Source organism: Hyperolius riggenbachi, chromosome 1 (genome assembly GCF_040937935.1).
Source record: "Hyperolius riggenbachi isolate aHypRig1 chromosome 1, aHypRig1.pri, whole genome shotgun sequence".
NCBI classification, from domain to species: domain Eukaryota; kingdom Metazoa; phylum Chordata; class Amphibia; order Anura; family Hyperoliidae; genus Hyperolius; species Hyperolius riggenbachi.
In genome coordinates this window covers 298,038,542-298,052,301 of record NC_090646.1, presented here as the reverse complement: position 1 = coordinate 298,052,301, position 13,760 = coordinate 298,038,542, and the positions used below count along the sequence as shown (strand labels likewise).

The following is a 13,760-nucleotide window of genomic DNA, read 5'->3' as shown; positions in this document are numbered from 1 at the left end:
GTCATTCCTTTACTGTATCTGTTGCCTAAGGTCCACAAGCAGTTGCATGACCCCCTGGGAGGCCTATTGTGGCTAGCAGGGGGTCAGTATTATACCCGCTGGCGGGATTTTTAGATACCTATTTGCAACCTATTGTGGCTTCTTTCCCACATTGCCTTAAGGATACCACAGACCTGCTAGTCAGGTTGGACAGTATGGTTGATGTACCAAAGGACCTAATATTTTGCAGCCTGGACATTCAGAGTCTGTTTACAGCAATCCCACAGGACGAGGCTATAACTATTATAAAAGACAGGCTGTTGGAGACTAATCTTTCTAATGGGCTTGTTTATTTTCTATTGGACATTTTGGAGTTGACACTCAAATCCAACTATTTTAGGTTCCATGATGACATGTACCTACAGAGGCAGGGAGCGAGCATGGGCTCCCCAGCAGCTCCATCTATAGCTAATATTTTTGTGGAATCACTTGAGCAGTCCATGTTTTTAAAAAATCCTGTGTATGGAAAATATATTGCGCAATATTTTCGCTTTGTAGACGACATTTTATTGATGTGGAAAGGCCCTAAGGAATTGCTCCTTGAGATGGTTGGTGAAGCAAACCGGGCGCATTCTACTATCAAATTCACTGTGGAGACGTCCATGGAGGGTGTCAACTTTTTGGATGTCTCCATTAAGGCATCGGGTGGGAGGCTGGTAACTAAATTGTACCGCAAGCCCACTGACCGCAACAACTTGTTGCGTCATGATAGCCACCATCACGGTCACGTAGTAAAGGCCATACCGAGGGGGCAATTCCTTAGGGCAAGGCGCATATGCACAAATGAAGACGATTATTGTCGGGCTAGTCGATCTATAGGTTTGAAGTTCAAACAGAAAGGATACGATGCTGCTAAAATTGAGAAGGTTAGAGAAGAGGTTTTAGCCATTGACAGGTCTACTTTATTGCAGAATTCCACCAGAAAGAAGGGGACTAAAGGGATCCCTTTTGTTACCAATTTAGGCAAAAATACCGAGTTGATTAAGCAGTCTATTCGCAGATTTTGGCCCCTGTTGAGCACAGATAAAGAGTTAGGGCCCATTTTTAAAGAGGAACCCGTGTTTGCTATCAGGAGGGGCAGAACAATCCAAGACAGTGTAAGACACACCGATACTGCCCCTATACGTAATGAGGTGAGCATGGGCAAAGAGGGGACACACCCGTGCCTCAATTGTAATGTATGTAATGGCATTATTAAAGGAGAAGCAGTTTGTCACCCACATACAGGACGCAAAATTAAGATTAAGGGGAGACACTACTGTTCCACACCCTGGGTGGTTTATGGGCTCAAATGCCCATGCGGGCTTATGTATGTGGGCGAGACCACTAGACCCGTTAGGACCAGGATACAGGAGCACAAAAGAGCCATTAGCAAATACGCTGAGGGCGAACGCAAAGGCTATGACACCTCAGTTGCGAGGCACTTTGCCGCTATGGGGCACGGTGCAGCGCAACTGAGATGGTGCGTTCTGGAATCCATGAATCCATCCAGCAGAGGAGGTGATATGGAAAAAAGTTTAAAACAGAAGGAGTCCAGATGGATCCATAAGCTTGATGTGGTAGCCCCGAAAGGCATGAACGAGAGGTTGCCTCTCAAATGCTTTCTATAATGTTGGTTCAAAGCTGTATACACAGTTAAATCTACTGGTTCTAATATATATACGATGTGTGTTGCCTCTAATATGACGTGTACTTCTTTTATTGTTGCTGGTATTTACACATGTTATTGATTGCATGTCTTTTTTTAGGTGGTCAGTGGCAGTCCATTGCAGGAAGTGCCTGGATTACGGTCAGTTTTGTTTTATTTTTTATGGGTAGCCGATCTGGAGTGCCCTATGACCGTGAAGATGTTGTTTATGTATGGACACTGAACAATGGCTTAAAGGGAATGGGCGGAGCCAAACAGTTTGGGTGTGGTGGCTCGCCTTGAACATATATAATGCTGTTTGTATCTTCATTTGTTGTTATACACCTGAGGAAGGATGTAATATCCGTAACATGTAGTGTGCACTTGTTCCGAATACAGCAAAATCATTGCAGCCATTTGTGTGCCGTCTCTTGCATTTATTGGTAATTTTCCGAAGCCGCAGGAGCAATCCGGCTGAGACAGGGCACCAGCCAGTTACAGGTCCAGGGGACCCAACACACTAGTTCTCCAGGCATCTACTCTTGACTAACATTCCTCCTGAATGTTAGTCAGTTATCTTCTTTCTATACTATGTTACATCTAAACTAAGTACAGCATACAAGATAACTAACGAAACATAAATATATATAAGTAAAGATTAAGACCAGCGGTGACAGGGACAGAAAAAAGTGTCTCTCTGTAAACCGGCTGTTGGTTTTATACGAACCAGAAAGAGTTAAATGTGACCTCATCTGATCCCTCCTACTACTAACCTACTATTGGCTCATACCCCTTGTGATGTCATGATACACACCTACTTGATTAATATTATATGGACCACTTGCCGTAGTTGCAAGGAATTTGATATTGATTAAACATGGCTGTGTTTACTGTTCTTGTGGTGTACATGTTGAGGTCAGTGAGACCTGTGGCCTTGTCCACAGAACAGCTTCTTGGTATGTCCCAGTTCTGCTGACAGAACTGTAGATTTTCTCTCTAAGAGAAAATCCCCTTAAAGGGCAAGTCTGCACCCCAAGCCTTTTTGACTTACTCAGTCCAAATAACTGAGGCCTACTTAAATTATAACAATATACAGCGTATAGTCCCTGCACCTTTATCTCTGTATCATTACCGTATAGTAGCTGTCATCTGCTGCAAGTGCCTTAGAGAGGCCAAAGTCACTGATTTTTGCATAATGTTGGTTCACTAGGAGGACGTTGCGTGCTGCCAAGTCACGGTGTACGAAGTTATGCTCTTCTAGGTACTTCATTCCTAAGGACACCTGGTGCATTAATTCTACAATATTACCCATGGGTATCTCATCCCTGTAGAGGAGATATAAAAAGAGGGACATTCTAACTGATGTGAATATAACACTTTGTTATGTGTACTGCTCAGTGTCATTCATTAACACCTGTGAAATAATTATGTTGTTATTAGTGATGGATCAAACATCCACATGACTAGGATTACAAGGATTTCAGAGGTATTCATGTCCATCCCAGAGACTTCCAGAAGTAAATGCATTAAAAACAATAAAATTGGAAAAAAAAGAGGTGGCTTACCTCAGGGGGACACAAGTTCAATGTATTAATAGGAAATTTTATTTGCAAACCTTGCAAAGTTTTTCATGAGTACAGTAGAATCTTATTATAGTAAACTCTGGTATATAGTAAACCTCTGGATATAGTAAACTCAGTCCTCAAGTCCCAGAAAATGTGTCTGTATAAATATACAATGTATGATCAATTCTGATATAGTAAACTACTTTTCCTGGTCCCTTGGGATTATAGTATTGATTCTACTGTACTTACAACTAACTTCCTCGGGCCAAATTCATGAGAGGTACTCAATATTGTACGGGAACAACAGTTTCCAATTAAAATATGAATTAACATATAACAACATAATAGTAAACTCCGTAAGGCTGTAGACATACTGTGAGCGCTCTCTGAGAGCTATTCTGACGCTCAGCGCTTTCGAAGCGTTTTTAAAAAAATGCTCCCATTGAGTTACATTTAAAGGGAAGGTTCAGGGATGCTGTGAAAAAAATAAAAATCCAAATCCAGTTACCTGGGGCTTCCTCCAGCCCGTGGCAGGCAGGAGGTGCCCTCGTCGCGGCTCCGCAGGCTCCCGGTCTCCTCCGGTGGCGCGCCCGACCTGGCCAGGCCGGCTGCAAGGTCGGGCTCTTCTGCGCTCCAATGTGCGTGTCACTGGTGCGCGCTGACACCATCAGACGTCCTCCGGGCTGTTCTGCGCAGGCTCAGTAGTTCTGAGCCTGCGCAGTACAGCCTGGAGGACGTCCGATGACGTCAGCGCGCACCAGTGACACGCACTGGAGTCAACAAAAGGCTGAAAAAGTGCTTTCAATAGAGAAGCTATACAAAAAGTTGAAATGGGGCTTATAAAATAGTATCTGTGCAAAATGAAGGTAAAAATACTAGAGAGGTGCTTACCAGAAAAAAACCCTCCATCTGCTTACCTAATATCCTCTTCTCAGGTATCTTTGAGAAGATCCCACAATGCACCCCTGCCCTAGCAACCAAATGTAAGAGACCCCCCATTCAGCCTTTAAAAAGAAGAGGGGTTTCTTATTCTGTCTTGCAATTGAATGTAGTTAGCATGGAGAAAGATAGATAGATAGATAGATAGATAGATAGATAGATAGATAGATAGATAGATAGATAGATACAGGAATAGAGCTGCATCTATTTCAGAGAAAGTGACATCAAGGTGTATTGAAGATATAATTGTTTAATATAATTGTACTACACTAAAAGTAAGGTGAGTAGAACTGTTTTGCTGAACCTATTCTAGCAATTATTTCACAGATTCATCTTAAAGCTTAAAATGCACCTGTAGTGACAAAAGTGCCCCATGGGCAAACTCGGCACCTCCAGCTGTTACGGAACTACAAGTCCCACAATGCATTTGCCTTTATGAGTCATGACTGTGGCTGTCAGACTCCTGCAATGCATTGTGGGACTTGTAGTACCTTAACAGTTGGAGGGCCAAATTTGCCCATGCCTGCCCTAGGGCGTACTCACCTCAGCCTCTAAATCTTAAAGAGGCATTCTCTTCATCCACAGCAGAGGGTATCCAGTGCTGCGAACCCCAAAAATCCTCTTGTTGGGTGCCTCGCACAGACTAGTGGCTATCTGCTCGGACAGAAATAGCCAAGCCTGACTGTGCACCGTTGTGAGCCGTAGAATGGACCCGATCAAGCTCGGCTATATCTGCCGGAGCCGATTGTAGAGACACTAGTTTGCCTGCTCAAGGCAGGTGTACAGGACTCCAGGGATGGGTCCGGGATGGGAGATATATTTCTCCAGTTTTTTACTCTGGCTCCCCCTAGACATACAGCTGAGGAAGGAGTCTGGGATAGTTTGCACTTCCTTTAGTTGCTCAGGGCCCGGACTCTGGAATGGAAGGGAAAGGTTGGGCAGGCTCTTCCATTCCACCCTGGGGAATGTCTGGGAATAGCCTCAGCTAAAATTCTCACTGATACAGAAGAGGTTAACCTCACCTGCAGGTGGGGCTTTATTTTGTCTGAGCTCTGGGAAAGGAAGTGGAAGTGATTTCCTCAGCAGGTGTGTTACTGAGCTGGGAGATGAGCTGTGTCAGGCTGTGTGCAAAGCTCCTGGCTGGACTTCCCAGAGCTGCAGGGAAGGCAGCCCTGCTAAAGAAAGACCCAGAGGTGTGTCAGTAAGTGGACTGTATTTTTGCAAAGACTTTAAAGTTTGGTTGCTGAAGACAAGCTGGACTATTGTGTGACTTGCAAAGTGAACTGCATAATTTTGGTTTGCTGAATGAAGCTGCATTTTGTTTTTTTTTCTGTTTGACTTTTGGCGGATGCCAGACTCTTGTTTGAAATAAACAAAGCTTTTGTTTTAAACTGTGAAGTTGCCTAACCTGTGAACGTGATCCCAGATCCCCCTGAATATCACACAGGCAACATACATATTATTGTGACTATGCGTTCGGGGGTGCCAGCATATATTGGCAGCCTCATGTCTATTGACTAATTAAAATGGCATAGTGTTTGCATATTGCATCTGGGTGCTAGAATATGCAGGATCTAATGCTAGGTACACACAATACAATTTTCTGGCAGATTTACCTGCCAGATCGATTTTTTTTCCAACCCAAAACATGTCTGGTCTGAATTTTGATAGATTTTTCTAACCGACTTCCATAAAAGAGAGTGGAAATCGATCTGAATTTTGATCGATTTTCCAATTAATTTTCTGATTGATTTCCACTCTCTTTTATGGAAGTCGGTTAGAAAAATCAATCAAAATTCAGACCAGACATGTTTTGGGTTGGAAAAAATCGATCTGGCAGGTAAATCTGCCAGAAATTGTATTGTGTGTACCTAGCATAAAACTACCTCACTGCTGTATCCTGCAGGAGTTAGCCCGAACAAAATACTTTGCATCTCAACAGGGGTGCCGCATGTAGGCCTCCTCATGCCGCCAAGAAACAGACGCCCCCCACAAAGCACCTCACTGCCCAGTAGTGCTGTACCTGTCCCTTGGGGAAGGGGGGCAGAGAAACACAGATGGCACAACAACCCCCCCCTCCCGGACATGTCCAGGGGGAGCATCCACGTTGACCCCCCACCCCCCCACCCCCCAAGGGATAGATTCCAGTTAGATAGATGCAGTTCTGGAGTGATATTAGTAACCTTTGCACTTTTTTATACTTTGAGGTTTATATTCAATTATAATACATTTTGTAGGTACACAGAGCCTGAAGTTTATCTTATACTGCTAGTCACTTAAAGGGATACTGTAGGGGGGTCGGGGGAAAATGAGCTGAACTTACCCGGGGCTTCTAATGGTCCCCCGCAGACATCTTGTGTTGGGGCAGCCACTCACCGATGCTCCTGCCCCGCCTCCAGTTCACTTCTGGAATTTCTGACTTTAAAGTCAGAAAACCACTGCGCCTGCACGCCCGTGTCCTCGCTCCCGCTGATGTCACCAGGAGTGTACTGCGCAGACACAGACCATACTGGGCCTGCGCTGTGCGCTCTTGATGACATCAGCGGGATCGAGGACACAGCAACGCAGGCGCAGTGGTTTTCAGACTTTAAAGTCTGAAATTCCAGAAGTGAACCGGAGGCGGGGCCGGAGCATCGGTGAGTGGCTGCGCAGGCACAGGATGTTTGCAGTGGACCATCAGAAGCCCCAGGTAAGTTCAACTCATTTTCCCCTGACCCCCCTACAGTATCCCTTTAGGGGCTCTTTCACACCAAGACGTTGCGTTTTAGGGGACGTTAAGGTCGCATAACGTGCCCCCACCGCAACGCATGGTGGTGTTGAAGTTGGACGTCAGATTGAGCCGCATTAGGCTATTGGTCCACCATATTCTTTCTATACTGGGAAGTTCAGATTTTTTCAATGATTCGGATGATTCGAATCGGATCATTGAAAAGATCCGGATCTTTGAACCGAATCTTTGAATCATTTTACTAGGGAAGCAGGAAGCGGGGTGCAGCAGAGTGAGAGGTGCAGGAGAATGAGGGCACATCGAGGGTGCTTATGGGGAAGGGAGAGCTGCAGCAGGAAGATTGTGCTTGCGCACAGAAGCTGCAATTCCTGTTTCTTCCAGACATCCACTGTGAACCGAATCGTTCATTGTGATGATCCGGATGATTCGACTCACAAAAAAGATCCGGCTCCGTTCATGATCTGGACATCACTACAGTGCAGTGAATATCAATTAGCCATGTGGCTAGACACAATAGCGGACTCTCCCCTCCTCCTCTCCTGACATACATTACTGAGCATGTGCAAGCAGTCTAAAGCATGCCACATAGGAGTATAACGCACAGCATGCTGCACTTTCATTTAACGTGCTGCGTTATACTCCTATGCAACGTGGGCACTGTGAACAGCCCATTGATTTTTAATTACTGTGAGTTGGGCTGCGCTGCAGGCTGCTGTAATGTGGGACTTTAACGTCCCACTGTGAAAGCAGCCTAAGTGTGTTGGAGTGTCATGACACAGCTGTCACAAATTGTGGGTCTTCAGCACCCTACCATTGTGCATACTAGAATTGCAAATGTTTCAATTTACATTTTGGGTTTTTTCTACCCAGACATTTGTGTGATATTTGGTCATCTTGCTGACTTATTAGCAACTGTACCTCCACCACACCTGCCCATCTGTAATATTTACATACTGATATTTATCACATGGCAACAACTTTACTGCTGGCAGGTGATGTCTGTGAAAGGAGATGATGCAATTTTTGGCACTTTGAAAGAGCTGTTATTTCCCACAATGCAACAAGGCTCCCACAGTCGGATGTCAGTACCTAGGTTCTGACATCACACTGTGGGAGTAGATTCACCACATTTTTAGCCATACAGAGTCCCCTGATGATCCATTTGAGAAAAGGAAAAGATTTCTCATGGGAAAAGGGGGGAATCAGCTACTGATTGGGACGAAGTTCAATCCTTGGTTACGTTTCCTCTTTAACCTCCTGAGGACCACAGGCTTACAGACCCCCTTGTGACCAGGCTGTTTTTTTTTTTTACAATTCAGCACACTGCAGCTTTAACAGTGTGCTGCACGGCCATACAACTTAGCATGCAAATTAATCTGCTGTCCTTTTCTGCCCACCAACACAGCTTTCTGTTGGTGGGCTCTGATCGCTGCAGTTTTTTTTTAAAAATTAATTTATTTGTAATTTTATTTTAAATAAAAACCTATATCTTTGATTGCCCCCTCCCCCCCCCCTTCCCCCAAGAGCCAATTAGGGAGATCCTCTCTCATAGGCATCAGCCTATGAGAGGGGATTGCGTAGTGAGCCGCTCCAGGGGAAAGCCAAGTAACAGGGCTGTCCCCAGTACAGCGATGCGGTAATTTCGTCCTGGGGTCCTGGCGTAGCCACACTGCGGCTGCCTATCGGCGTTAGGCGGTCGTAGAGTGGTTAAGCTTACAGGTCTATAGTTTCCTGGTTTGGATTTTTTTCCCCCTCTTCTTGAAAACATCAGCTGTACGCCAGTCATAAGGGACTGACTCACTTCAGTGTTCTCCCCAGAATTTTTTTCCAGCTGGGTGGCATAAAAAATTAGTTTGTTACACTTGGGCAAACTGGGCTATTGCCCAGGGCCCCAGAGCCAGCTGATGTGCCAGCCAGTCTCCCAATTGATAGTGCAGAACTCTCCGGGGCACAGGAGTGCAGCTGGGCCGCACATGCACAAAAAAAGTGCCACTTGGCCAGAAGACTGGGCCGTCCAGCAGAGGACTGGAGTGCCCCATGGAGACGGCAAGTGACCGAGTGGCCTCAAGGGAGCTGGAGGTAGCCCCAGGTGAATATACATACCTGAGAATATTTTCATCTCGGGTTTCCTTTATATTCAGAGCCTATATATTTCCAGCCCCACCATTACACCGCAGAGCAATTTTTGCTTTTTACAAAAACACTCCCATTGACTTGCATTAAAATTGCAGTAATTTTATTTTATTTTATTTTTTTTAAAATCGATATTGCTGACATTTTGCTGCGATTTTAATGAGTCAATGGGAGAATTTTTTAAAAAACAAAAATGATTCAAAAAGCGCTCTGCGGTCTCCAGCTTAGAGCAGCTTACCTCAACATGAGGAGAGTGAGCCAGCCAGGAGAACAGTGAATACTAATGCAGAGACTGGCAGCTCTCCTGTAATGTGTCATGTCATGTGTCAGCAGCAGCAGATCGGGAGAAAGTTTGAGAAGGATCATTTATGTGAACCGCGCTGCTGCCCCCTAGATGCGGGGCTGTGCATCACACCCCCTAATTAGTAGGAGAGCTAGCTGGGCACTTACCACAATTAGCCGGGGAGGGCTTAGGGAGAACACTGCACTTGAAAGAGGATCACAGGAAATAGGCTAAAGTGGCTTATTGATAACTGAACTCTACTCCTTTAACCACTTGAGGACCACAGTGGTAAACCCCCCTAAAGACCAGGCTGTTTTTTTCATAATTGGCCACTGCAGCTTTAAGGCCAAGCTGCAGGGCCGCACAACACAGCACATGAGTGATTCCCCCCCCCCCCCTTTTCTCCCCACCAACAGAGCTCTCTGTTGGTGGAGTCTGATCGCCCCACAGTTGTGTGTTGTTGTTTTTTTTTGTTTTTTTTTTATACAAACACTTGTAGACCCAAGCCCATTTAAAAACGGGCTCTAGGTCTTTTAAGGACATCCGAAGCGAAATAAAAAGAAAATTAAAATACCTGCATCATATTTTAAGGCACGGAGGACACCGTCCGTACCCTCCATTCCATTTCGTCGGGTCCCAGCTGCTCAATGGCCTCCCGGGCCGGCTCCCGACATCACGGCCCGGGTCGGGCTCTCCAGCCTCTACAAACATGGCCATGTATCCAGAACAAGCACTTAGGGCTGGTGCCCACCAAGAACTTGATTCACTAAACAGTGATAACTGATATCACAGCCGCGCTAGCGTTTTGCGCGTGTTATAACGCACATAACATTTTTGCACGCAATTGTGAATTTTCTCGCGAAAAACATTACCTGCCATAATAATGCACGCAAAACGCTAGCACGCACGTGATATCAGTTGTCACAGTTTAGTTAATCAAGCCCCAAGAGCGCTTCTGAGCGCTTTTTAAAATGCTAGTGCTTCAAAAAAAGCGCTTGGCTAATGTCTTTGTATGGGATGGATCACACCAGAGCGATGTGATTTTTTTTTTTTAAATTTTTTTTTTTCCCCCCCAAATGCAAAATGCGGGTGCTGCAGCATTTTGGAGGTGATTCAGCCTTAATGTTAAGTATAGGAAAAGTGAAAAATTGCTCTAAAAACGCCAGAACAGAGCGATTTTCAAAGCGTATTTTTTTTTTTTTTTTAAAGTTGTTCACTTCCAGCTCAAACTGTACAAAACATGAAAAATTGCTATACCACAAATCACTAGGCATACCTAGAAAATCGCTTGGCACATGCCTGAAGTCGCTCAGAAAATCAATAGGCATTTGTGATTATGCTAGTGTTTTTTTGGTGTGCACTGGCCCAAAGACACATTTTTTAATTGTTTATTTTATAATAAAATAATGCATAAAATTAATACAGGAAATGAACAGATTGATATAGTAAAATAATTAGAATAAAAGTGAGAATGACAACTAGTTATAGTCTGAGCAGTCTGCAGAAATGACCGTGTCCTTGTAGAATTGTATGTCCAAACAGAAGTTAGAAAGTTCTGTGTGTGTATTTAGTCCAAAGCCTTTGTAGCCACATATGTATCCCTCTACTTGCTAGGGGTGGAACTTATAAGAAGAGTTGATTCCCCCACCCCTAGCAAGCTGACCACAGGCTGAGTCCAGCACCTTGCCTTAGGGAGAGAGTTTGGGCATTTTCTCAAATGATGCCATAACTCTTTGGATATCTGACATATGATACAAAAACGAACATCTTAGACTCTTGTCATCATGCGCTGAAACCCTAGGTACCGAACATGCTTGTTTTACCACCTTCCCTGTCTAAGGAATCGATATCTCAGGCTGTGGACCAGCTGTAAGAACTATTAACCTCTCAAAAGGTGTATTGACCTTGGTGTTGTAACATCTGCGGCTGCGGGCACGCCGGGTGTCTCCGCAGCCGCCTCGGTTCCCTGTTCAAAGGTGTTTTCCGTTCCGTCGGCGTCTAGCATGCCAAGGACGGAATTGCAGCCGCTGGTCGGCTGACGTCAGAGGGGACTCACTCCGCTCTGGATTGGTTGATTAATTGTGGGCGCGGCTGTGAGGTCTCCTCTGCTTCTTAAGCCTTCTCTGCTCACTCACAATCTGTCTGCGGTTGCGAATACATATGTGTTAGCGCTCAGACCTTTAGACTAGTATCCGGTGTGCTTTGATCTGGGAGGAAACCAGGGATTTCACACAAGACTAGGATTATTATTATTACTGTATATTTGATATTCTGTGTATGACTCTGGCTATCTCTGACTCTGCTCTTGCTTATTGATTCTGTACCTCTGCCCATCTGATCTAGTTGCTGAAACACTGCCTGAATACTTACTACTCTCTTGCTTACTGATTCTGTACTGTATCTGTCTCTCAGTTGCCGAACCCAGCCTGTCTGACCTCTCTACTCACCAGTGGGCCCTTGCCACTGGTGAGGTGTTCTAATAGTACCCACCAGCTCCTCTGGTGAGGTTCTGCCAAACTAGTCAGTAACTGTGTTCTAATAGTACCCACCAGCTCCTCTGGTGAGGTTCTGCCAAACTAGTCACTGTATTCTAACAGTGCCCACCAGTAGAGATGTCGCAAACTGTTCGCCGGCGAATGGTTCCAGGCGAACTTCGGGGGTTCGCGTTCGCCTACCAAACTCGAACTTTCCCAATAGTTCGATTCGCCCCATAAAGCAAAACTTTGACTCTCTATATCACAGCCAGCAGACACATTATTGCCCTACACACTGCTCTCAATGCTGGAGGCCCACCCTCCCTCCTCCAAGTAAGGTCCTTATACTGCCTACACTAGTTAATTAACCTCCCTGGCGGTTTATTTATTTTGCCAGGGAGGCTGCAATGTGGTTTTTTTTTTAATTAAAAAAAAAAATATTTCATGCAGCCAACTGAAAGTTGGCTGCATGAAAGCCCACTAGAGGGCGCTCCGGAAGTGTACTTTCGATCGCCTCCGGCAATCGAAAGTAACAAGATAGGCCGCAATGAGCGGCCTATCTTGTTTCGCTTTCCTCGTCGCCATGGCGACGAGCGGAGTGACGTCATGGACGTCAGTCGACGTCCTGATGTCAGAGCCGCCCGATCCAGCCCCTAGCGCCGGCCGGAACTGTTTGTTCCGGCTGCGCTGGGCTCGGGCGGCTGGGGGGACCCTCTTTCGCCGCTGCACGCGGTGGATCGCCGCTGAGCGGCGGCGATCGGGCAGCACACGCGGCTGGCAAAGTGCCGGCTGCGTGTGCTGCTTTTTTCAGAACGGAAATCGGCCCAGCAGGGCCTGAGCGGCGACCACCGGCGGCATACCCCGAGCTCAGCTCGGGATTACCGCCAAGGAGGTTAAGGGACAGCTGCTACACACTCTGCTAGGGAGATTTTAATTAGCCTGTTTGTGGGTTCCTCCCTCCACCCTCCACCCCTTCTGCCCTTCTACCTATTCCCTCCTCCCTCCTACCGGGAGGAGGGTCTCATCTGCCAGGGAATTCCAGTATTTAAAAAACCAGCTTATATACCATGATAGGGATTTGAACCCAGGCCTCAGTGTATGGTAGGCAACTAACATATCCATTGTACCACCAACACTACTAGCTGAAAGTAGCTGAAAGTAGCTGAAAGTAGCCTAGCATGTACCATTTATGCTTAATGCAAGAGAAAAATTAGACAAGACAAATAACATTTATATCACACTTTTCTCCTGGCAGACTCAAAGCACCAGAGCTGCAGCCACTAGGGCACACTCTATAGGCAGTAGCACAGATATGTAGCCAGACATGGCCTTGTATTTTGTGTTCAACAGTTGTCAAGAGAAAAATTAGACAAGATAGCAGTGTTAGGAAGACTCGCATAAGGTCTCCTACTGAATAGGTGCTGGCTTACTGAACAGACAGAGACGAGATTCGAACTCTGGTCTCCTGTGTCAGAGGCAGAGCCCTTCACCATTACACCATGCAGCCACTGCTTACAGACATGTAGCCAGACATGGCCTTGTATTTTGTGTTCAACAGTTGTCCAAAGAGAACCCCAAATAGCCAGGTAGATTCATCTCTCTCTCTCTCTCTCTCACCAACACTACATGCTGAAGCCAGCCTTGCATGTACCATTTATGCTCAATCCATTTATGCTCAAAAATACAATTCCGCGGAAAGCGGTGACCATCCCTACTAGAGAGAGAGAGATATGAATCTACCTGGCTATCTGGGGTTCTCTTTGGACAACTGTTGAACACAAAAGACAAGGCCATGCCTGGCTACAGATCTGTAAGCAGTGGATGCTGGTGTAATGGTGAAGGGCTCTGCCTCTGACACAGGAGACCAGAGTTCGAATCTTGTCTCTGTCTGTCCAGTAAGCCAGCACCTATTCAGTAGGAGACCTTAGACAAGTCTTCCTAACACTGCTATCTTGTCTAATTTTTCTCTTGA

General features: G+C 45.7%; 1 protein-coding gene across 1 annotated transcript in view; it reads right to left on the bottom strand.

Annotated features, from left to right (window-relative positions):
- Positions 1-13,760, bottom strand: part of ZAP70 (zeta chain of T cell receptor associated protein kinase 70) — a 188,315-nt gene that overhangs the window by 31,881 nt on the left and 142,674 nt on the right. Inside the window, exon 10 of the mRNA XM_068233768.1 lies at positions 2,799-2,991. Coding sequence (XP_068089869.1) covers positions 2,799-2,991 — 193 coding nt within the window. The remainder of the gene's footprint in view (positions 1-2,798; positions 2,992-13,760) is intronic.